At 43.0% G+C, this 23,008-nt stretch overlaps 1 protein-coding gene across 2 annotated transcripts in view; it reads right to left on the reverse strand.

Moving 5' to 3' along the window:
* The window catches only part of ABCC3 (ATP binding cassette subfamily C member 3), an 804,906-nt gene extending 782,340 nt beyond the window's left edge, over positions 1-22,566 (reverse strand). The window contains exon 1 of one of the 2 annotated variants that reach the window (XM_069654461.1): positions 22,345-22,547. In XM_069654461.1, the coding sequence (XP_069510562.1) occupies positions 22,345-22,380 (36 nt within the window). In that variant the 5' untranslated portion in view covers positions 22,381-22,547. Of the gene's footprint in view, positions 1-22,344 lie in introns of both variants that reach the window. The other variant, XM_069654462.1, reaches the window with a different exon arrangement.
* Positions 22,567-23,008: the final 442 nt, after the last annotated feature.

Raw genomic sequence — 23,008 nt, forward strand, 5'->3', positions numbered from 1 at the left:
TGTTATGGTACGTTAAATGATGCTGGTATTTACATACCGGCATCATTTTTCACTTACCGGCATACCTCGTAATGAGGCCCATATTGTTAAAAGAATTGTGTGATGTGGAATATAGATATTGATCTTTCATCGACGTGCAGAACTTACTAAAGCTGTGCTGAGCCCACGAAACCACACGATGGGCCTTATTACAAGTATGGCGGTGCAGTAACAATGGTGGTAAAAAGTGGAAGTAAATCCATTCCAGCCACTTTACGTTGCATTACCACACCACCATACTATAGGCATCGAGGTAAAGTGAAAGAAGTAACTCCAGCAATTTGCTGGAATTAAATACTGAAGTTTACCCCCAAAACCCAACATTGAAAATCCTCATCAAGTCCCCTGGACTTCAAAAATGGGGGTTTACACCAGTATACCACCACTTGTAATCCTGCGCCAAATGCCACAGGACCGAGTGTTGATAACAGTAAACGGTTTTAGCAGTAAATTGTCAGATTTCTTGCCAATTTACCGCCAAACTTGTGATGAGGCCTAAGTATATGTTGCTTGGAATTCCATTGTAAAAACTCTGAGAACTGAAAATGGTTATTTTTGGCCAGGTTTGAGTACATCATGTATTGATTCCCATTCAACCCAAGCAAGTCAAAAGACAAGTTGACCAATAACACTTCTTTTCTGTCGCCATCACTGGAGCAAAATCGCATTACACATAATCTAGAATTTGGGTCTGTTTTGGCATTAACTTCAAGCCTGATGGTATGAGCTATTCAATTACTTTAAGAGAATATGGCTTTTTTGCAGACAGTAAAAACAGTGATTTCTGAATTCCCTCTTTCTTATAAACCCAGGGGACTTCCCCCTCAAGTGCTCCTGCCCAACCATCTCCCTATTATCTAAATCCCTTGCATTTGTCCCCTTATTTGGGGATTAAAAGGAGTGAGGTTGGCAGAGTCTGCACAGGGCCTGGAGGATAGCTCAGGGCAACACACTCGTTTTGGAAACAATAAAATGCAGATCAGCAGAGGTTCGATACCTGGTCCAGAGGATGGACTCCGGCGTGGAGAATGATATAAAAAAACAATTCAATAAATACCTTCAACGGTTTTCAATAGTAATGGGGACAGGAGACAATGATTTATCTGCATACGGTAGACCTTTAGTAAATAACATTAGAAGAATCCTTGATGGATTTTAGGGATTTCCATATTACATATGCCAAAGGGACTGCTCTAGAGTGGCTGTAAGTCTGTAAAGAATGCAAAGTCCATTACTTTTGCACCAAATCAAGTTCGAGGTTCATTGCCGGAATTCAAATTGCCATTTTCAAGTCTCCTTCTGAAATGTTATTTAATGTTTCTTTAATAAATGAGTACAATCATACAAAATCCTACATATCATAACAGAGAAAGCATTGAGCTTATATATCTTCTTCAGTGGACTGTCCAACAGGACTTTAATGAGGAAAATACCATCTCAATTAACAGTGACCAATTGATCATAAATCCCAACTAAGAGCACGCCCGCATTCAGGATACATTTATTCAAAGATCTTTTATTTCTCAGCATTGTTGCCAGAATCTTTAAACATTCATCTTTATATCACTCAGAATTGAATATGTATGTAGTTTCAAAGGAAAGGCTTTAATTATATGGGCTTTCACCGTGAGCTGTAATCTCTGCGTAAGGAAAAGCATGCATCCCCAGAATGGCAAGATGTGGGCATCAGCATTCCATTCAGTAGCCAAGAGAGTCTATGCTATATTTGTGCTAAAATTAGATGAGGGGCGTACCGAACTTCGGCTTCGAGTAAGTATTCGGCCGGGTTCCTCGAGAAAAAAAAAATATTCTGCTCTAGCCAAATAGTTTCTTGCTTTTTGGCTTCTGCTTAATATTTGGACTTTTAAGAGGAATACTAATGAACAACTCAGATAATCAAACATGATGTACGGATTGCAAAGGTGAATGCAATTAAACATTGCTGGCATTCTTGATAAAAAGACATATTAGAGAGAAGGGGGGGTGAGGATGAATAAGAGCTGCCTCCTCCCCCCAAGAGGCCTCTCGTAGGAACCTCATGTTGGGAAATCTCTGCATTTCTTTTGTTAGCCAGTCTGCCAGAGGGAGTGTAGAGACATAGGTGTAAGGACTCTGTTTTCATGGGGCATAGTCTGAAAGCTATGCCCTGGTGATGGAATTGGCAGGAGGGGAGGATGTTTGGACATCAAAAGACTTCATTAGAGGTGGGCTGCCTTTATCAGGTTAATATGGTTGTCAATGAGCTGGTTACATACCAAGCAGTCCAAGATGTGGCTGAAATTTCCCAACTCATGCTGGCCTCATGAGAGAAGTTGATTATTGTGAAATGTCTTGATTAACGCTTCAGCCGAGTCTGGTCCAACAGGAACAGTTGTGAGAGATGAGAACACATTGCTGTGTGGACAGAAAGAGAGGCAGGGAACACTCTATCTGCTGGTGTTGGGGGTGGAGGTTCAAGAGTGAGAGACATAGGAAAGGCCCTGGAGCCTACCATCCACTACTGTAGTGGGACGGAGGTAGGGTAAGTATACATAGATTGAGATTTGGTGGCATTGAGTGTCTGCCCAACAGGCAAGTTCCTTTTTAGAGCATGTACGGTAGGGCAGACTATTCACTTGGCAAACTTTCCTAAATGTGATTGATTTTTAAACTAAGGGTACCTGATAGGCCTTAATCTTCCAGGCTATCATCAACATATACGCACAAAATGTTGGTCAAGGCTATCATGTCATACCCTCTAGATTTCTTAATTCCCTCTCTAACAACTCATAATTCTTTGTTCACAAAAATATATATTTATTCATCATGAAATCACAAGTTAAAAATTAGTACTAAGTACATGTTTCACAAACAACATTTTAGACAATTCAATATATGAGCTGTGATACGACTCTATAAAATGTTTACCTTTTCAGACACAGAAAACCTTTGTTCTTACCAATTTTACCCAACAAAAACCTAGATCCAACATATATATGTATGATGTTACTAAGCCCCTGAAAAGTTCATGGACTCCACTAATATGATTAACATCCTGACGACAATTCCTAGTGGAGCAACCAACATCTTGTTCACCATAGATGTGGAGAATCTATATACTTATTCCACAAATGGAATGTTTAGAAGTTTTGGGCCAGATCCTGGATACATGCCAGGATCCACATAATCCACCTAGTGCATTTATCGTGGAGTGTGCCAGATTGGCGATGACAGAAAACTTCTTCCTATATAAGAAACAACTGTACAAACAGAAGAAAGGGGTGAGCATGGGGGCAATGTTTGCCCCAGATGTGGCCAACCTTTGTATGGCCTACTTTGAGATGATATACATTTCTCCATGTAAAATCCATACAGTCAATACATAGCAACACATTATTTAGACAATGTGTTTTGTATATGGACCGGTGGTGAAACTGATCTGAAATAATGTTTTTAATGGCTCAATTAATGTGATATGGACCTGAAGTTTACAATGGAGACTAACCGGCACTGTGTGAGTTTCCTGGATCTTACAATATATAAGAACAATGAGGGATATGCAACTTCCCTCCACAGGAAACGCACTGACCAGAATGGCCTATTGCACTTCAGAAGTTTCCATTCGGCAATCCTAAAGATTAATCTGCCCTACAGTCAATTTCTCAGAATTTGTAGAAACTTTACTGATAAGAGAGATTTTATCACACATGCAGAGCACTTGAAAAAGAGATTCCAGGACAGGGGCTAACCAACCAGTGTGGTGAAAAAATTTTTGAAAAGAGCTGCCAAAACAGACAGGGACATGGCGCTCACGAAGCAAAGTACAGAATGACAGATCGACTGGTATGTGTTACTACCACAAACATTACACCACAAATTTGGAGGGTGCATAGCCTGTAATTTCATGAATATCAAGATGATCTTTGAACATGGGACATTCAAGTGGGAACTTAGGACCCACACAAATTGTAAGAGTGAGTTTGTGATTTAAATTGTGGAGTGCACCTCCAAGTTATTTTATGTTGGTAAAACAATCCACCAGGTGAGACAGCGGATCTCAGAACATCATTCGTGTATACGCAACTTGGTGCCTGACAAGCCCCTAGTGGATCATTATCAATGCATGGGGCACATGAACCAGGATATATCTTGGTTTGTGATATAGATGTTTAAACCTCACCCACGTGGTTGGGATCTAGTCACCCACTTGTACAAATTAGAACAATGATGGATCTATAGATTTGGATAGGGTTAAAAATGGCCTACATTTGTCAGTGGGGTCGAAAAATTGAATCTTTCACAATTGAATAAATGAACCCCCTGACATATAGCAACTATTCTTTGCAAGGGTCCACTGGACAATGTCTTGAAATGGCGATGACTATGAAAATGACCCATATGGGGCTAATCGAAAAAACACTGCAGATCTCATCATGTTATGCTCCATTGAAAAGTCATTATAAAGGTGTCCGGTCAAAGGGTCAACTACAAAGGATCGAATGGTCAAAGGATCGACACAATAGGGCCGAAAACAAAAGGATCGATTTATTTTTAATTATATATTTTTTGGGAGGTTTTGTTTAGGGAAAAAAGTGTTTTTTACCACAAAAACAGGGGTTGGGGGACCCCCCCAAAAAAATGTAAAAAAATAAAAAAAATGTTTTCGATCCTTTTGTTTTCAGTCCTTTTGCATCGATCCTTTGACCATTCAATCCTTTGTAGTCGATCCTTTGACCTATAACCATTATATAACTGTGTAAAATGGTAAATACCCATGATATTATGGATACTATCATGTTAAACATTGTGTAAGAACATTGGAAGCAAAAATAGAGTTGACATATTTGGAAAATGTGAAAACACTGCAGATATTATCATGTGAAGCTCCATTATAACAATTGAGGCTGTACATCTTTACTGTATAGCTGGAAGAAATGGTGAACACGTGTGATACTATCAATATTATCATGTTGCACACGTAGTAAGAACTTTGGCGGTAGAACCAGAGTGTACAATTTTGCAAGATGTGACAATGAGGCTCCTGTGTTCCTATGAATAAATATTGGTGGCAGTCCCCTAACAGACATATGTATTGTGAAAACTGCAGTTTTGGTCATGTCAGGACTCCTTGTAACAGTAGAGGCTGTATCTCTTTCAAATTGAAGGATGGGTGTCAAAGGTCCCTGGCATAATGTATTGGAAACACAATGAAGAAGAGTGTAATATGAGAACATGGGAGACATGTGTGATGTTATTATTGATATTGTCATATAGGTTGTGTAATCAGAGTGTACAACATTAGCAACAGTTACTAATGAGTAGGTTGCACTTGGGTCCAGTCACCTTAATATTTATATACATAAGTTGCTCGAAAATAGGGACCACAATATGTGCACATATGTCGGAGATGAAAGATACATATGTCTCTGTGAAGGTATTAGATCCTTTGAATAGCTAACAGGGGAAATGCAAGTGCAAGACAAATGTCGTACCATGTAAAGGCTAATGTGCCCCATTAAAACATGTCAGCGCTTCTGTAGTCTCCAAAGTCCTGTTTTTATTTCGTGTGCTAAGCACTGGTTACTTAGCAACCGCAATCAACAATATGCGCTATCCAGGCATTTTCGCACAGTGTTTGCTGAGGAGAAAAGTATTTGATCCCGAGGCGGTGAATGTTATCATGTCAGTTTATATAGTGTAACACCAGCCGCGATTTCATTGAAATAGTCACTAGGCGAGGGACATGCGCCTCCACAACGGTACAGCAGGTGTAATACAGCACGGCCTGTGCTGAATAATAAAATGTGGACCAAAAAAGAAAAATGCCCGGGTGCGGGTGTCATTAAACTTTAATATATATGAAATGGAGCAGGCATGATGCAGGCTGTACTAGTAGGTAAGGACTCGGTACACCCTCTTGGGGGGTCAGGCTCGCCAGCAGTAGTCATGCTGTATTTACGGATACGACGCAGACGGTTGTACCCCTTTTATAATTTCTGACTGACTGATGGGCCACTATGCCCACATGGTTATGAACTTTCCGATGAAGGGTCTGTAGTGTACACATTGCAGAAGTCTGCACTTAACCTGCATCTGGGCCACTCTGTGACCTCGGCCCAGGGCCCAGCCACTCTCCACTTGCACGGCCTCCCTGGCTCCCCCTGCACTGCGGGACTGTCACTGCATCCCTACAGCCCCCTTCCCAGCACTTACTCTGCACTTACCTCGCACTTGCCACCAGCTGGCCCTTTTATTTATTATTTATTATTTTATTACGCTACTTACCTTGTATTGCACTTTCCCCCCCACCTCCTCCCCCTGCACTTCTCCTTTTCCCCTTACCTCTGCACTTGCGCGATCTGAATGACACCTGGCCTAGTAGGATCGTTTATCTGTCTTCCCCTTGTTTCCCCCCCTCCCTGCCTCGTCGCGCCTTGAAACACTCGTGTATAGGCGCGTTACAAATACCATATCATATCATATCATATCATATCATTATTAGCGGGGGATGAGAGTACTGGGCCCTGGCAACATGGCTACAAAGCAGAATGGCTGTGACATCTAAATGGCCGCCACTATCCTGCGAAATGGCCGCCACTATCCTGCGAAATGGCCGCCACTATCCTGCGAACGTGTTCTAATACAGAATCAACTGATGTGATAGGATTCAGTTCATGGAACTGGAAGAGTTTTCCGGTTCCACGCTGCTTGTTGTGGAGAACACAGGCGCCTCTGCCCAGTGATATTCTCCCTGCACATACAGGTAAGAAGCCCCTTTTGCAACAGGACTTTAGATATTAATTAAAACAGAGGCAGTCGTAGCCTGATAGGTAGGTAGCAGAGCAGTATATAATCTGACGAATTAAATAACTCTAGATGAAATAAGACATCCACAATCAATTACATGTCATATCAGATATTTTTAAACATGTATCTTCTATTTAGAGACACTGAAACTCATTTGGTGGTAACTAAATATTGACTACGTCCGGATGGCGACCGCAATTGATAGGAGTAACAATGTACACTCCGAAGACGGATGAACCACACTGTGTCGACTTTTCTAAGAAATCATTACGACAGTGAAAACAAAGGGCAGGTCACACTAAAAATACTAAATACGCCATTCAGTACACCCCAATGCACGCCTGGATCAATGGATTTGTTGTTTGATTAGTGTGCCTTGCATTTGAACCTTAACCTGTTCGTGATGTTTTCAAATAATAATCTAATCAGTGTTTGACAGGTGTTTTGTGATACACCATTCATATAGCTGCTGTCCTTCATGGAATTCTCTGCTGTGAAGACATCAGTGAATATGCTAGAATACAGAAAAGACATTTGCCAATTCTGCCCCTCTCAAAGGCCAGACTAGAAAAGAGAAACAAACTGTTTCCCACTCGCCAATGTCCCCAACTCTTTAACGTTTGCCCTTTTTCTTTCCCCTTCATCTATTTATTGAACACTGCGTTCCCTCGAAACTCTTTTATCACACAAACCATGACTTGCTCTCTATCTACTAATCCGGATCCGGGACTAATAGGGTCCCTGTGAAGTCATTCGACGTGACTGCTGCTCCAGTCATGGTTACGAAGGAAGCCTCACTCCTCGTTCTCTGAGATTTCACAGAAGCATTCGCCAGTGTTGATCACAATATTCTCCTGACTCCCGCAGTAATCACATGGTGATCGAGGGTTAAGTGCTCAAGTGGCTTGCCTCTTCCCTTCAAAATCCTTCCGAACTGGTCCAAGATGATGCTGCTGAATGCTCGCCTGCCCTCATGCGCTATGAAGTACCAAATGCTCCTTTCTCCCTCCTGCTCTTTAATCTTTTAAGTTGAGCCCCTTGGAGAACCTGGCAGAAAAATACTGCGCCCTACACCAACCTCCTAATGACACATGGATGCATCTTAATATCAAAGAAGGACAGGCTATTGCCCACCGCCAAACGTATGTTGGCACCATTCACTCACACATGCCAAATCCATAACAGGAACTAAAGCCCCCGAAGAAGTGAATTTAACTTCCTCTCAAAACTTTTAAACGTTTGCCACTGAAGGCCTCTCCCCTAATGCTGTATGCTATAATGTCATGCTTGATGTAAACTGCACCGCAAGTCTCGCACTGAAAACAGTCAAGGGAAAAAAAACACCTCCTTCACTGATTTCAAATAGGAAATGCAAAGCTCAGACCTAGATACTGTCGTAGAGGCTCTTCTGCTTTGCAGACTGCGCTTCTTAAATGCCTTGCCTCAGTCCCCAAATGCTACTATGAAAGCACGTTGTCGTGCAGCTGCCAGGCTGATGTCACTGGCTCCATATTTAAGGCTACTCTGTCTCCAGAACAGCTTGCAGAACCTTTAAAGCTGTCCATCTGATCTCACCTATTATCAGATGGACCCTCCATCGCCTGTCCTCTCTAAGCTTATGCAACTTGTAATTACTACATTGGTATGCCCCTTCGGGGTCCCACGCATCTGATAAGACATATATACTTTCCCTTCACTAAACACATCAGTGTTGGCAGCCCGCTCCCGGATCACTGGGGTGGGCCACCGCAGATGTCAGGGTCACCCGAAATGGACCATGGCGCTGCGTCCATGCAGCAGGAACACAGCAGGGAGTACCATGTATACTCCGGATCACCGGAGCAGGACACTGTGGCTGGGTGCACCCAGCACACAGCAGCCTCGGCCATGGGGGCACCCATGCCGGGCCTGCAACCAGAGCCGTGGTCACATGGCATACCAAAGACAGTGGGACGGATGCCGGGCCATGCCTATAGGCCTTCGAGATGTGGCGTGGCACCTGCATGGTGCTACCAATAAGCACGCAGGAGTCAGTTCTTTGTTCGACTGATGAGCCAGAAGCGGCTCGTCCCATTTATTAGGTTGGTCACATGGTTAGCACCATCTGACCATTACACAAGTCCTGAGAGCAACCATGCTCCCAGGCGGGGTGACATACAACAATCAGAACCATGTCCTTCTTTCCTTGTTTTGTACAGCTTCTGACATTTTCGTTTTGAGGCATTCAGTGGTGCAAAGAGCCAAGTTGCCAAAACAGTTTTCGTTGATGCATAACTTTAGTGATAGACATGATAAAAAGGCTTCCAGCGGTGAATGGAAGTTTTGCTATGTTGATTACTAATGCTTTGTGGGTGTGACACGTTTAGAATGAATGGATACGTAGAGCCCAAGTATACTGTGTTCGTGTCTGTAACTGTGGAATTCAATAAAGAATTAAAAACTTCGAAACTGTGATCTTTGGCAGTGTCTATTGCGCTTGAACTGACCTTGCTGATGTGCCCATTCCGGAATGGATCCCTGTCGCCTACCACATCTCATCCTTCCAGTGTCTGTTTTCCATTTCTCGTCCTCTTGAAAATTGCTGATGATGTCACGTGCTCTTGCTTAGTATTCCACACTGCTCTGTTTTTCACATTACAGATAGCTTGCTCTTTGCCCCACCTCAACAAGCAAAAGCCGCTTCTGCAGCTCTGTGCTATATGTACTTTGTGATAAGTGTGCCTATGATTCACGCTTCTGCTATCGAAGCAGATTTCCGTTGTGTATTTATTTAATCTAACGTACCTCTTAAATTCACTTTTGTCATGAATGTCAATAACTATGCAATTTGATTTCTAATCTAATTTCTCTGTGATAGCTGCATTTTCATTCATGTTCGGTGTTCTACTGCACTACGAAAACATCATCCTCAGTAAATACATGTGTTTCATCATCTCGGGAGGATAGCTTAGGGGCAACGTGCTCACCTTGGAAGCAAGACGACATGGAGCAACACAGGTCCGATCCAAAATAACCTATCATATCATATCACTTAAAAGAAAACCTTTCCCATCCCTTCCAACATGATAAGCATTCAGTTGTGTGTTGGTAGTTCACTGCCGCTCTTTGCATGGAGTGGAAGGATAATCCTGCTCCCTCCGCAACTATCCCATCAGTATTACTATCACTCCTTTCTAAACCTTAGCTGGCCTCCAAAATATATGTGCTCTGTGCTCCTCACCCCGATGATTATGAGTCGGTCAAAGAATGACACGAGGAGCACCCCAGTTCGGATAATTACAGAATTTCTGAGCCTGAGTTATCGTCATCATGGAATATCTACCTGTGAAGAAAACCACCCACACAATGCCATGCTGCAAGCCTTTATCTGGGCCGCCTCCTGAGATCAACAGTCCAGACACATGCGCAACCCGCCTTTAGGACAATCATAGTGTGACAAATAGACTACTGTACAGTAGGTGTACAAAGGTGAGCAGTTGCTAAACTACAGGCTATCGCACTGAAACAGACCAAGAGTGATCCAAAACAGGCACCCCCAAGATATGTGCTTCCTTCACCTTTTGTGATAACGTGGCCCAAGAGAAGCAATGCTCTTAGAAAGGGTGCGAATGTGAGACAGTTGCAACCCAAATAGCAATAGTACAATGTCCAATAAAGGCTATGTATACATGTATATACTTTAAACAAACACATCAATGATACAACTGACTATTCAAAAAACTCCATTAAAACCCACACCAGTAGAAGAAGACAGGAAATGCAGAACAAGTATGTGTGGGCCCTCTGAATACTTTGACAGGGAGCAAACAATTAGAGAATTACAGGAATGTCACTCATGCACAACAATTTGAACGCAATATATTCCTAATACATTTCCCCAGTTTCGGAAGAGATAGCAACTTGACTGCTTTCAAGCCTGTGGTCATCAAATACATTCATAAAAATCTTTTTTGATCATTAATGCACTTTTTCCACTAAGGAAATATGCTATCGTAGTCACTCCTGCTCTAGGAGAGTCAACACGTATATTGTGATCAGAAACTGCTCTCATGTTCTCTTACCCTGTTCAAATCACCTGTCTCATTATGAACCCAAGCGTAGATCCCTGAAATTCAGCAATGTCATACCTGTCATTAACTGGAAATGTGAAACCACATTGGAAAAGCTGTTCCACTATAAATAGCCATCTATACCAATCTTGTAAACACTGTCCAATCAATGGTCAGATTGTGATGCAGAAAAACACTTCAGGTGCTTATATATTGACGAATTAGAGCCTGCAGTAGAGTGCTCTATTATGTGGTAGTTGACCACGTCTAAGGTATTGGCCCTGAACTGAAGGTGAGAGCCTCAAACAAGAATGAAGGGCACCTACCACACACCAGATCCTGATGGTGAGGGTTATGGGGATTTCTGTGTCACAGCTTCTCCATGTCTCGTTGACTGGTGCCCAGTAGACACATTAAAAAGGGGAGCTTGGAATGAAGCCTTTACAGACAGTTAGAGCCGTGGCAGCTTATTCATAATGGGTGTCCAGACATTGGCTCATCACCCATTATGGGGGAGGCAAACAAAATATTTAACACTGAACAATCTCTCAGCCGCAGCAAGCAACTGAGGATGCGATCCTGGGCTTGGTATCGCGTTGTTTTGCCTACACCTTTTTTCCAAAGTAATTTTCGATGAACCAAATCACTTCGAAAAACTCATAGACATATATAGGGGATGGGTAAAGAGTTATAAGGGTGGCGTGTGGTGGGTTAGGGGTAATAATATAGGGAGAAGAGGTTTGAAGGGGGGAACCCCCAGGTTTTTAGAAAATTATTTCGAAAAAAAGTGTGTCAGCAATTGGACATAGAACACTGAGCTAGCGTTGTAGAACAATATGGTTTCCTTTGGCTTATTGTAGCCCAGTCACCACATGCTCAATGGGCCATGTAAGTCCGGGGTGTTTTGCTTCCACAGACGTACATCGCCCAATTGGAATGCAGGCTGTGGAGCAGCGGGCCCAAATATGCGCAGAGAGTGCTCCTGCACTTTGCTGTACAGTGTGAGGGGCCAGGGGATCATCTAGAGGAGCTCTAGCTTTGCCACACATGTCAGGAACCAGGAAGGAAGAGGTGTTTGATTTACACCCTGTCCTACTTTCTATTATCTCTGTGTGGACTGCACAGAAGGCAGAGTGCCATGATAGCAGCGCGTGTGACTGTCCTGGTAATGATGGGAATCCTGAGACATCAGTGTTGTGTAGGAAAGGAAATAAAATCATGCATGTGTATGCATTTATTTATTTATTTATTTATGAAGGTGTGCATGCGAGGAGCTGTGTCTGTGTAAGTTTGCATGTTCATCAGTGCAGTGTGAATGTTTTAGAATGTGAGTGTGGAATGTGCACACGAATGAGAGAATTCATGGTAAGAATGTTGTAGAGTAGGTGTGCATGCATGAATGGGAGAATGAGAGTCCAGTGCTAATGTTGTAGCATATCGGTGTGCAAAGAATGATATATACATTTGTGTGGGGACTTACGGCCAAGGAGAATAACCTCTGATGGGAGGGGGAGGTGAGAATTTCTAGGTTCCAGAAAAATATATAAGCATGTTTTCTAACAGTGACCTATTATTTTTACTGGCATTATGGGCAATCGGATAGCATGAACAGATTTCTTATATGGGGAGGACCTACACTAATGCAGTGATTATGGACATGTTTTCTAACAGTAGCATGTCATGTCTTTACTGGTATTATGGCCAAAGTCAACATGATAAGTTTTCTGAAGTGTGAATACTGGCATACAATGGCATAGTTAATATAGACATGCATTCTACCAGTGGCGGGGTATCTTTTTACAGGCATTATAGGCAAAGTAAACATGATGAGTGCTATAAAATGGGGGAAATAGCCTAGATTTGTGCAACCAGCATGGGCATGTTTTCTAACCGTCGCATGGCATTTTTGCTGGTATTATGCTCAAAGCCAACATGATGAGTGCTCCTATGTTGACATGCTGGCCTACCTTGGTACAGCTGAGATGGGTGTTGTTTTTTTACAAGGGCATGGCATGTGTACTGGCATTATGGGCGAAGCCAACACAACAAGTGTTTGTACATGAGCATATTGGCCTACATTGATGCAGTCAATATATGGGTTTGCTATTGAACGGAGCTATTTATCTCTTGCTTGCAGCCTAGAATAGCCTGATTATCTTGATACCAGGTCACATCTATACAATATATAGAGCATAATGGGTCCTAAATAATGGACAAAAGTATATGTTTGCATTCATGTGGAAATTAGATTTGCACAACACTATTTACTAGCCCCATGTTCCCCAGTGGCAGCTCCTGATCAATGGTTAATGCTGGAGAACCAGGAGCTACTTTTAGCTCCTATTTATCCAATCTTAATTTCGATCCTGGCAATATGCACATGTTCCTACAGTGGCATGGCATGTTTTACTACCATTATTGACAAAGCCAACAGTATATGTACTAACATGGGGATACCTGCATGTATAGGCCCAAAGAGCATGTACTTTATTTCTTATAGTATAATTATTGGAAATATAGGCTAAGCAAATTTAGCACATTCGTACATGGGAATACTGCTATATAAGGGTGCAGCCAGCATTTCTTTAACATTGGCGGAATAGTGGCCTATATTGTCCGCAAGGGCATCATGAAAATGCATTGGCAAATGCTCTAGTGCACTGTTGGTGACTTGGCATCTATTGAACATTTTTAATTGATTACCCTACACATTTTTACACAAATGTTCACAGAATGTGTTCTGTAAAATGCACAATTTGAACCAATCTGTAAACGTTTTATTGGGTGGTCCCTCAACTGATAATTCACACACATTCTCAGGAAATGTTTCTGTCCTGAGAATCAAAATATTTACCAGCTGTGAGATTTTAGAGTCTACATTCCAAGCTTGCTCATTGGCTAGGGCCGCACTGGTAGCTGTGAAATGAACACATGAGAGGCATGGAATGCAGACTTATGATGCGGCTGAATTCTAGACTACATACTTGCTGCTTGTCTAAAGAGAAGAAATGCCATTCCAAACATCTCTGCTGTATTTTACAGAATAAACCACACGTTAAGGTTTCTCACTCAATCATGTCCAATCAGAGATGTAAGCAAAATGCTGTTCAATTGCTTCTCTTTCCTTACAGGAGGACCATAGCTTGTGAATATCGAGACATCAAGGGCTGCTGCACATCCACTCCAGCACAGATGTTCTTATTGATCCATCTTGTTGGCTCTATACAAATATATATGGAAACTTTAGGGTCTATGATAATGAAGTCCAACATATATAGCCACAAGTCTGGAGACATATCCAGCTCTATGCCTGGGTTGCATTCCTTAAGGATATCTCTTTATTTCAAGCCCTCCTTGAGTCTTTTGAAAGTTTGATGGGTTCCTCTCTCAATGTAAACCCTTTAAAGAGTTTTTCCTGTATCTTCTTCAGTATCCTACTGGTGCATTGAGGTCTGGCTTCAAACCATTCACTGCTAGGTGTCTCCTCCTTGTTAGTCCCTCTTCTTTCTCCACAGCTTCACATCAGAACAAATACCAAAACACCATTCAATCAACAACTTACCAAAGCAAATAAGCCCCTATTTGTCGGTAAGAGTTAGAAATCGAGCATTCATTCCGCCCTCTTCCACATTGATGCTGAAGGTCTTCTAATTGAAGTCTTCCAAAATCTCTTCCATGACTAAAGCAACTTATTTGACTTCTCAGAGGGCTTTAGCTATTTATGTATTAATATTCATGGCAGCCATTTGGGCTACCACAAATGATCCTTTGACTCACAGTGTGGAGAGCATTTGTACTCCCCATTGGATGATTCATGCTGGCCACCAGTACTGTATTTGTATTTGAGTTTATATAGTGTCAGCCCAGCCCAGCTCAATAGCAACAGAGCACTGTGCAGGTAATAATGGGTAATAGAGGGTGTTCGATGGGGAGGTTACAGGTTATAGTAGCTTGGATATCACATACTACAGAGATGGTATATCCATAGGAGTAGCACGTCCTAAGGGACCCACCGGAATTCCCTGAATACCAGGGTCTTCAGGGCCTTACAGAACTGCAGGTGCATTGGAGAGGTGCTGCTGATTGCGACCAAGATCATGTTCCAGTAGTCTGGGGTAGCAGAAGGAGGACCTTTTCCTGGTTTTCTCTATGCAAGCCAGCTTAAACCCATCTCACAATGGTCTATGCCCTAAAAAGCACATCCCCCGTGAGCTAGGCTGATGTGCAGGGAAAAGTCCTCTTACATGCGATGCCGGCAGTATTGGAGAGTTTCCTGGATGGCATGTGTACCCTGTGGAATTCTCTTATAATGCCTGAGATGTTGTGAAATTACTTATCTCCCATTATGAGGCTTGCAACAGCACGTTGGCATGCTCTAAGGAAGGCCAGGAGTGTGATTGGGAGGAAGTTGAGGAGGGCGTTCCCCCCATCGAGTTGTGACAATACCAGGCCTGAACCGTGGATCTGGAAACCTCAAGTGTAAGGACAACAGCAACCCTTTCCATGTACCTCTTCAAAGTACATTTTGCATGTGCAGGTACGTTCTGTTCACATTATATTTATGTACAATGGCGGTGTGTATGATGGAAATAATTACATTGAAAACATATCGTGATGATAATGTTGTGCACATATAAGTGTATACATACCAGATGTTTACCCCGGGCTACATTGCAGTATGTGGTCCATTGTAGATCACTGTAGAATGGTTTGGTATGAGACATTGAAATAACAGGAAAACAGAAAAGCTGGACATCCCTGACTTTCATATTGGGCTGGGTAATCGGATTCAGTCTCTTATCCCTGTAAAGGTTTCTTGTTTTATCTAATGATAGTTTCTTCAGCAAGATTGCCTATTCTTGAAAAGTCAAACGCATAAGGAATGAAGAAGTCGGAACAGCAAGTTTTTAAGGGTTATTCTTAAAAGTGCAGTTCTAGGGTGCAACAGTCATCTGGAGCTATATTGCAGATTTTACAAGGCTGAACAGAATAGGAAGAACCTGCAGGAGCTTCATTACACTATCTTTGCACTTGGTGTTTAGTGCCATTTTTCGCAATATTATAACTAGGAAAATAATTGCCCTTCTTCAAAAATATGCCTGCAATGTACTTTTGCCCAAGGGCAATGTTTGGCCTAATGCTAATATACAGTGGTATTGGCATTAGGGTAAACTTCACCATGCTGCACAAATGCAAATAAAGAATACATGTTTGCAAAGCGTCACACTTTACACTTGCTCAAATGGCATACATTGCACTTGCACCCATGCAAAGATTCAGTAATCTACCCACATGTATATGTCACAGATGACAGGCATTTTTGGATCAGAACATGCAATGTAGCACTGATTTTTGCACAGACTACACATTGCAAAAATCGGGTTCTTGTGATTGGCAGTCAGTGCAAATGCCCTTTCTAAACTGATCACTGAAGTCAATTGAGTTCAATAGGATTGTTGCACAGGACATTAGGCACACATTTCAGTTCAAAATTGCCCAACAGCTGTGCAACATTGCCAGTGAACCGGGCTATATTAGCAATCACTTTTGCACAGGGAACAGGCATGTCCAGATATAGAGCAGGTGGCATAAGGTATGTTTTGGAATGCATCTGAACAGTTTGGATTTGAGTTATTCAGGCAGTGCACTGGGAACTGTGCATCTATCTTTGAAAGTGACCTTGCAGCACATGTGCAGATATGCAGCTGTTCCTTTTGCTTAGAGATATAGTAGTAGCCTTGATTTATTTTTAAACAGAGTAACCTGTTGCACATAGCTGGTACAAAGGGTGCTGATCAAATTAAATAACACAATCACCAGGCATGTACCAAATTCATCAACTTTTAACCAATGTATCCCTTTTGGTTAAGCCATTGTCCCCCTCGTACCCTTTTAGTCACTCTCCCCCTTTCAAATGCAGAGACCCGTACGAGCCCTACTTGTGTTAGAAAATCAATGCAGAAGGAAAAGGATGCAAAGAAAAATGCTATATTTAAAAATCAATATGTGTACTGCATTCTGTGAAAGCATTTGAAAAAGACATGTGCGAGGAAGCATGGTAAAGTCTGAAAAACATCTACAGCAAGAGTATTTGATCACAGGCAATTACAAGCACTTTCGACTGCCTAAGCAAATGTTTGTACCTTGCTCCAGAGCCTTGATGCCCATGGGCCTAGCGCGCTATACAAATGAACCAATAAATAAATAAATAAATAAATACATGTAAAATAGGAATGTACCCAGAGTTCCTTTTCCTCTTTTCAACACTCTGAGATGATGTGCTTTATATTCAGGTGGCTCCATAGTACTCAGCGGTTTTCGTATGTATTGTACAAACATTGTAAGGAGCCACATCAAAAGGCATTCAATATATGCCAGTGATTGAACAGAAATCAACCTCGACATTTTATTATCATTACTACATGTGTATAGTAATTCAGTATTCTTTTTCAGTTGTGTTCAGAGAATTATTATTATTATTATTATTTTTAAGATGCTTTGCTTATTACAAACCTTTCATCTCAATAAAATATATTACATATTAACACATTTCAAACTCCAATACAAAAATACCTTGGCTCCTACCATAGCCAACTAAATGAATGCATCATCCAAATCCAACAGAATTCCTACTGCAATCAAAGAAGCATGGGTGACGCCCCTGCTAAATAAACCCACCTTAGATCCCGCCATCCCCACTAACTACCACCCTATCACCACAGTACCTTATCTCCTCAAAATCCTGGACTGCACTGTCTACATACAACCTCAATCACACCTTGAAAACCACAATCTGCTAGCTACCCACCAATCAGGCTTTAGATCCGAACACAATATGGAATCTGCCCTCCTCGCACTCAAGATCCATCTTGACCATGTTAAGATAATGGCGAGCTTGCAATCCTCCTCCTACTAGACCTCTCTGAAGCCTTCGATCTGGTAGATCATGAAATCCTCTGCAAACACCTCACCATGACTTTCCACCTTGCCCCAGAAGCCACCTTATGGATCCATTCCTTCCTATCTGCCTGATCCATTAGGGTCTTCGCGGGGCCTGTATGCGCTAACCCCATACCTGTTTCGTGTGTTGTCCCACAAGGCTCCTGACTTTCTCCTACCCTTTCTAACATCTATACCAAACCTGTAGAGGAGGAGCCAAGTACCCTACTCCAACTACCTTTCTGTTGGAAACCAGACTTTGAGACATACACGGAGCAGTTGAACAGACAAAGAGCAGAGTATGGACTCTGTGCAGTACCAGTGAAAGTGCCAATACCTAAGAAGATCTGGGCGGCAAGGTACCTATTGAGAAAACCGTACCTGCATACAAGAAAATATGAGGCTATTTGAATGAGATTCCTGAAGAAGCAGAGCAGAGAAGTGGCAAAGATGAGTGCTGATGTCACACAGACTTGAGCTGACGTCTGTAGAAGAGATGCAGAGACCAGAGAATGCCATATTCTATAAGGCATCAAGAAAGTACCAAGGATAAGTGACATATTGGGATCAAAGTGAAGAAGCTTATGCCATAGAAACAGATGAAGATATTAAGTTAGTTTAAACGTGTACCGATGCAAGAGAAACGCAAGCAGACGAAGTAATCTTGAGGCTAGCTTTATAGTGAATAGATTGCGGCAGGCGCCACTATAAATATATGCATACGGACGAGTAAAAGATGGATGTTTCCACTACACATTATAAGCAGTGCTGGATGTTAGCACAAAGGCCTTGTTTCAGTGTGTCGCAGTTAAAAAGCAAATTGAATTACAAAATTAATCTCAGTGAAAGAGTTGGATGAGCCAAAGAAGTCAGGGTCTTATCAAACTGGAGTGAACTGACATCGGATACATTTGTGTGAAAGAACAGGCTTCAAGGATTGATCCAAACGACGTCAGAGGACTATTGGAAAATAGTATTTTAATACACTAAAAAGCTCGATTTTGTGGTCTCCAGTCACTTAGAAGAATGAAGTTGGAAGAACGAGGTGTCACACCTACACACAAGGGCAGAGTGTGCCCACGCTCCTTAGAATTTCTCAGAGCATAGTACAAACTCAAGGCCAGGCTTCAAAGCCCTAATTGATACTGGACCATTGAGGTGATGATGGATTGATTTGCTAATTGGTGGGATGCTATTGTTAAAACGAGCTCTCCCGCACCTGGATGTTCAGTCTGCAAGCCTCTAGATTTAGATGGAAAAATACTGACAGGGTTAAGAAGCCAAATAATTGCAGAGGACCGCGTAATTAAGGGTCCCATAGTTTGTGCAGCCAATGGGATGTTGTGCATTTAGTGACATTCATAGTGGCCATTGTAAGGGGAGGGCTTAGTTGCCCCACCTGATGTTAAGTACCCTATCACTTTCCCTCACTGCTCTATACTGATATGGAACTTATACTTAGATATTCACTTAGAGCCTATCACTTCCCTCAATAGGTTTTTGTAGTTTGCCACAGAGGATGACTTTGGTAATGACGCAGGTCAACACGTCACTGATCTCGATTTTGCTTAATATAACCTCAGTTTTTTGTAAGATTCATTGAGTAAGAGGATCGAGATGATGCTGATGTTCATTGTACTCCCTGTTTTAGTTAATTGACTGTAAAACAGATTTCCTTTCATCAAACTACCTGAGTCGTTTCGATTATTGATGTATGAATAAAATCTGCATCCCCATCCATCCCAAGGGTATTTGCTACTCATCAAAAGGGCTGGGATATCCAATTCACTCTCTTCGACCACCTAGACAGCCTCAACATACTCTACACCAATGTCGCTGATGATAAGCAAGTCCTCCTCAAAACCACCGGAAACCACAAACTAGACTCCACCAACATTAACCACGTCTTCAGCATCATACAGAGATGGATGCCCACTGATCATCTCTGCCTGAATGGCGAAAAATGTAGCTCCTTATCGTGGGATCCCCATACCGCCTCAAACACCTCAGTCCTGCTTTCTCTTCCTTCTGCATCAACGGCAACACCATCCTGGACTCAGCCCATGTCAAAACACTAGGCATTTACATGGACACTGAACTCAAAATGCAAAAACATGTCAAAGCAATTGCTTCCACTGCAGACTATTCCACCAAACTCATAAACCTCTCCAGAAGATTCCTTACTCCTAACAACTGCCTCACCTTAGCTAGAGCCTTCATAGGCAGCACACTGGACTATTGCAATGCCATCATAGAAGGGACCTCAAACAAAAACATCAACAAACTCTAATTGTTCCAAAATAAAGATTTCAGAGCTGTTTGGGAATTAACTGCTCCGATCACATCTCACAAATCAGATGGGGGGCTAATTGGCTCCCCATCAAAGATCGTATAGACTTTAAACTCCTTATTATCACCTACCTACCGCTGCCTACACAACACTGCCCCCTACCTCATGAACCGTACCAAGAAACACAACACATGCAATCTCTGTTCTTCCACCACATCTGCCTTGCACATACTTAGATTTTCCAGAAAGAGAGCTGGGGACTCCTGCTTTACCACCATCGCTCCCTCACTCTGGAATGCCATCCCTCAGCAAATCCATAACAACCCACTTACCCACTCTTCCGAAAGAAAGTAAAAACCTCACTGTTTACCAAATGTGTAACTCTTACAGCCCACGCTTGAACATGACGATCTATGCTGAAATGTAACCCGACTGTTTCTAACCATCCTACAGCGCTCTATGTACTGCCTTCTTAGCGCACTGATACCTCCGGGTCTGGGCGCTGCCAACAAATACAACAAATAAATAAATAAAAAACATACATCATAGAAAACACTACAAAGAGCAAACATTCCCCTCAGAGAAGAACGATTGCACTGTCCCCATACATGTATTAATAAAGTAGGATACCTCTACTAACTATTCCTTGGCTGATTCAATCCCTCTGCATGCTACAGCAATACACCTAGTGCACAGTACTTGCATTACACACATATGGCCTGCTTCACAGAAGTGTTTTATAATGGCACAATCCCATAGGAAAACGCTCTGTGAATCAGGCCCATAATATCAAGAACAATGAAACTGCGCTGGGCCACGGCCGGGCAGGGATCCATGCAGAGTGGCCAGGTGGTGCCTGGGATAATGTTTTGTGCACACTGCGGTAATTGCCCACATGTTAATATACTGGTGGTCTGCGTCTCCTGGTGTGGTCGGATTGTGCTGTATAACCTGTGCGGATGCCAGAATTGTGCTCTATACACTATCTTGACGCCAGCTATTGTCGTGTACGCAGGGTGTAGCCCCAGATACTGAGGTGTACTTCTCCTGATGCTGGGTATGCCCTGGGCTGGTACCGAAATGTTGGGGTGCAGCATTTGCTAAGCTACTCGACTTGCGTAATTTAAAATAAAACCATACAAGCAATAACTTTTTATGTGCCCTGCCCTCGCTGGGCATTTCCTCGGGGGTTGCCTTTTCTAAAATTGCAGTCGCCAGAGAGTGGTCCATATTCCCAGGGTGGTGCCCGCATGTGGACCTGTAGAGCCTTGGGTGGGTGTTTATATAATGGTATGGCCTTAGTGATGTTTGTATACAGGATTGGCTGGTTGACACTAGAGCGCTGAGACATAGGCTTAAAGGTGGGCATATGCTTACTATATTGACCATCCAATTAAGGCCCACCTGAATAGGTTCAGGTGAGTTGTGCATAACACATAACAGGGTGTTTTTCAAATGCGTGCATTCGCCTCTGTAAGCCACACACCGCCATGGTTCTGAATGCTTCCCATGGTGCCAAGCCTTTCATCAAAGGGAACCACTCCAAAAACTGCAAGTCATGCTTTTCACAGCAGGCAGACCCTGGCACCGGCGATGCATCATTGTTAGGGGGTGGCAGCGACAGAAGCACGAGGTTATAATAGCACTGCGTGAATACCTCGCCATTCTCTAGCCTCTCACAGGCAGCGCTCGCAGCCTGTAAAGTGAGGGGGGCTGGGGAAAGGAGCGTCTGTGTGAAAGCGCTATTTCCCAGCCCAGTCATGAAATGCGCGTCATCGTGCGCGTGCATGGAGAAGTGAAAGCGGGCCGTCACGATTCCCTGAAGTTACCAGTAGCCTCTCAGAGAAACCGAATATTTAGAGTCAGGACGTCAGCAATAAGAGCAGACCCTCAATGGTACTGCATGTGCAGCTTTGAAAATAGACGGCGTTCAATGCACAAGACTTGGCTCGTTCTTTCATAACCAAACATGTTGGTATGTGGTCAGTGGCTTACTTCCTCCCCGGGGCTTTCTGCTGTTAATCTCCCTTTCGGCGTTCCGAAATGCCCTCCCGCCGCATGTGTGAGCTCGGGTGTCAGCTCACCTTTACCAAAACCGACCCGGAACGTCTTTTGAAAAGCACGACTGTGACTGGCAAGCAATGATGCTCCTGTCCCCGCAACCATCAGTGCCCGCATCCATCACATACTGTAAACACAACATGCACAGCGTTCCTATCCAGTCTGAACGGCGCTGCTTACCCAGAATTTGGAGCCGGGGCCGCAGAAGGCTTCCATGCCGCGCTGAACACCTCCCTGGAGTGGTGTCCTGAAAGCGAGGGGGTGCGACGCCCAGAGCCAGAACAGGAAGAGGCTGCTGCTGCCGTGAAAGGCTCAGCGGGCACCGCTCCCTCCTCCAGCCCCAGCCTGCTGTGATCCCGGGGCTGCGCTGTACATCTGGCTTCGGCTCAGCTTGGCGTGGGTGGGGCTCTGGCAGGGCAAGCCCCTTCAAGTTCTGCCTCCGGTGCCTGGCTCCACGCTGCTTTGCTTCGGCCTCGTGTGGCATCGCGTTTCTCTCGCGGCTTTTAATGATAGCTCGTTCTGTGTGGCCTTTTCAGATGGAAATCAATACCTTTCTTTATGTCATTGTTTTAATCGTGTAATGCACAACTATAAATCAGATGTCTTAAGCTTCTAACCACAGGCAGGGACTGATTTTGGTGTCACCCAGAGAGTAAACAAACATTGGATGTGCCAATTTTTTTGCGTTTACTGATGTTCTTTGCACGTTGTATTTATAGGTACCTGAATGCAAGGAGGAGAGAGCAAAGTTTCAAAGGAGGATGCAATAAGTGGTGCTGAATGAGAAGCAGAATAGAGCAAGGGAGGAGGCCATTCATAAAGGGTGCCATTGATGATGACCATT

The sequence above is a fragment of the Ambystoma mexicanum genome, chromosome 3q, assembly GCF_040938575.1.
Source record: "Ambystoma mexicanum isolate Mex_15411 chromosome 3q, UKY_AmexF1_1, whole genome shotgun sequence".
NCBI classification, from domain to species: Eukaryota; Metazoa; Chordata; class Amphibia; order Caudata; family Ambystomatidae; genus Ambystoma; species Ambystoma mexicanum.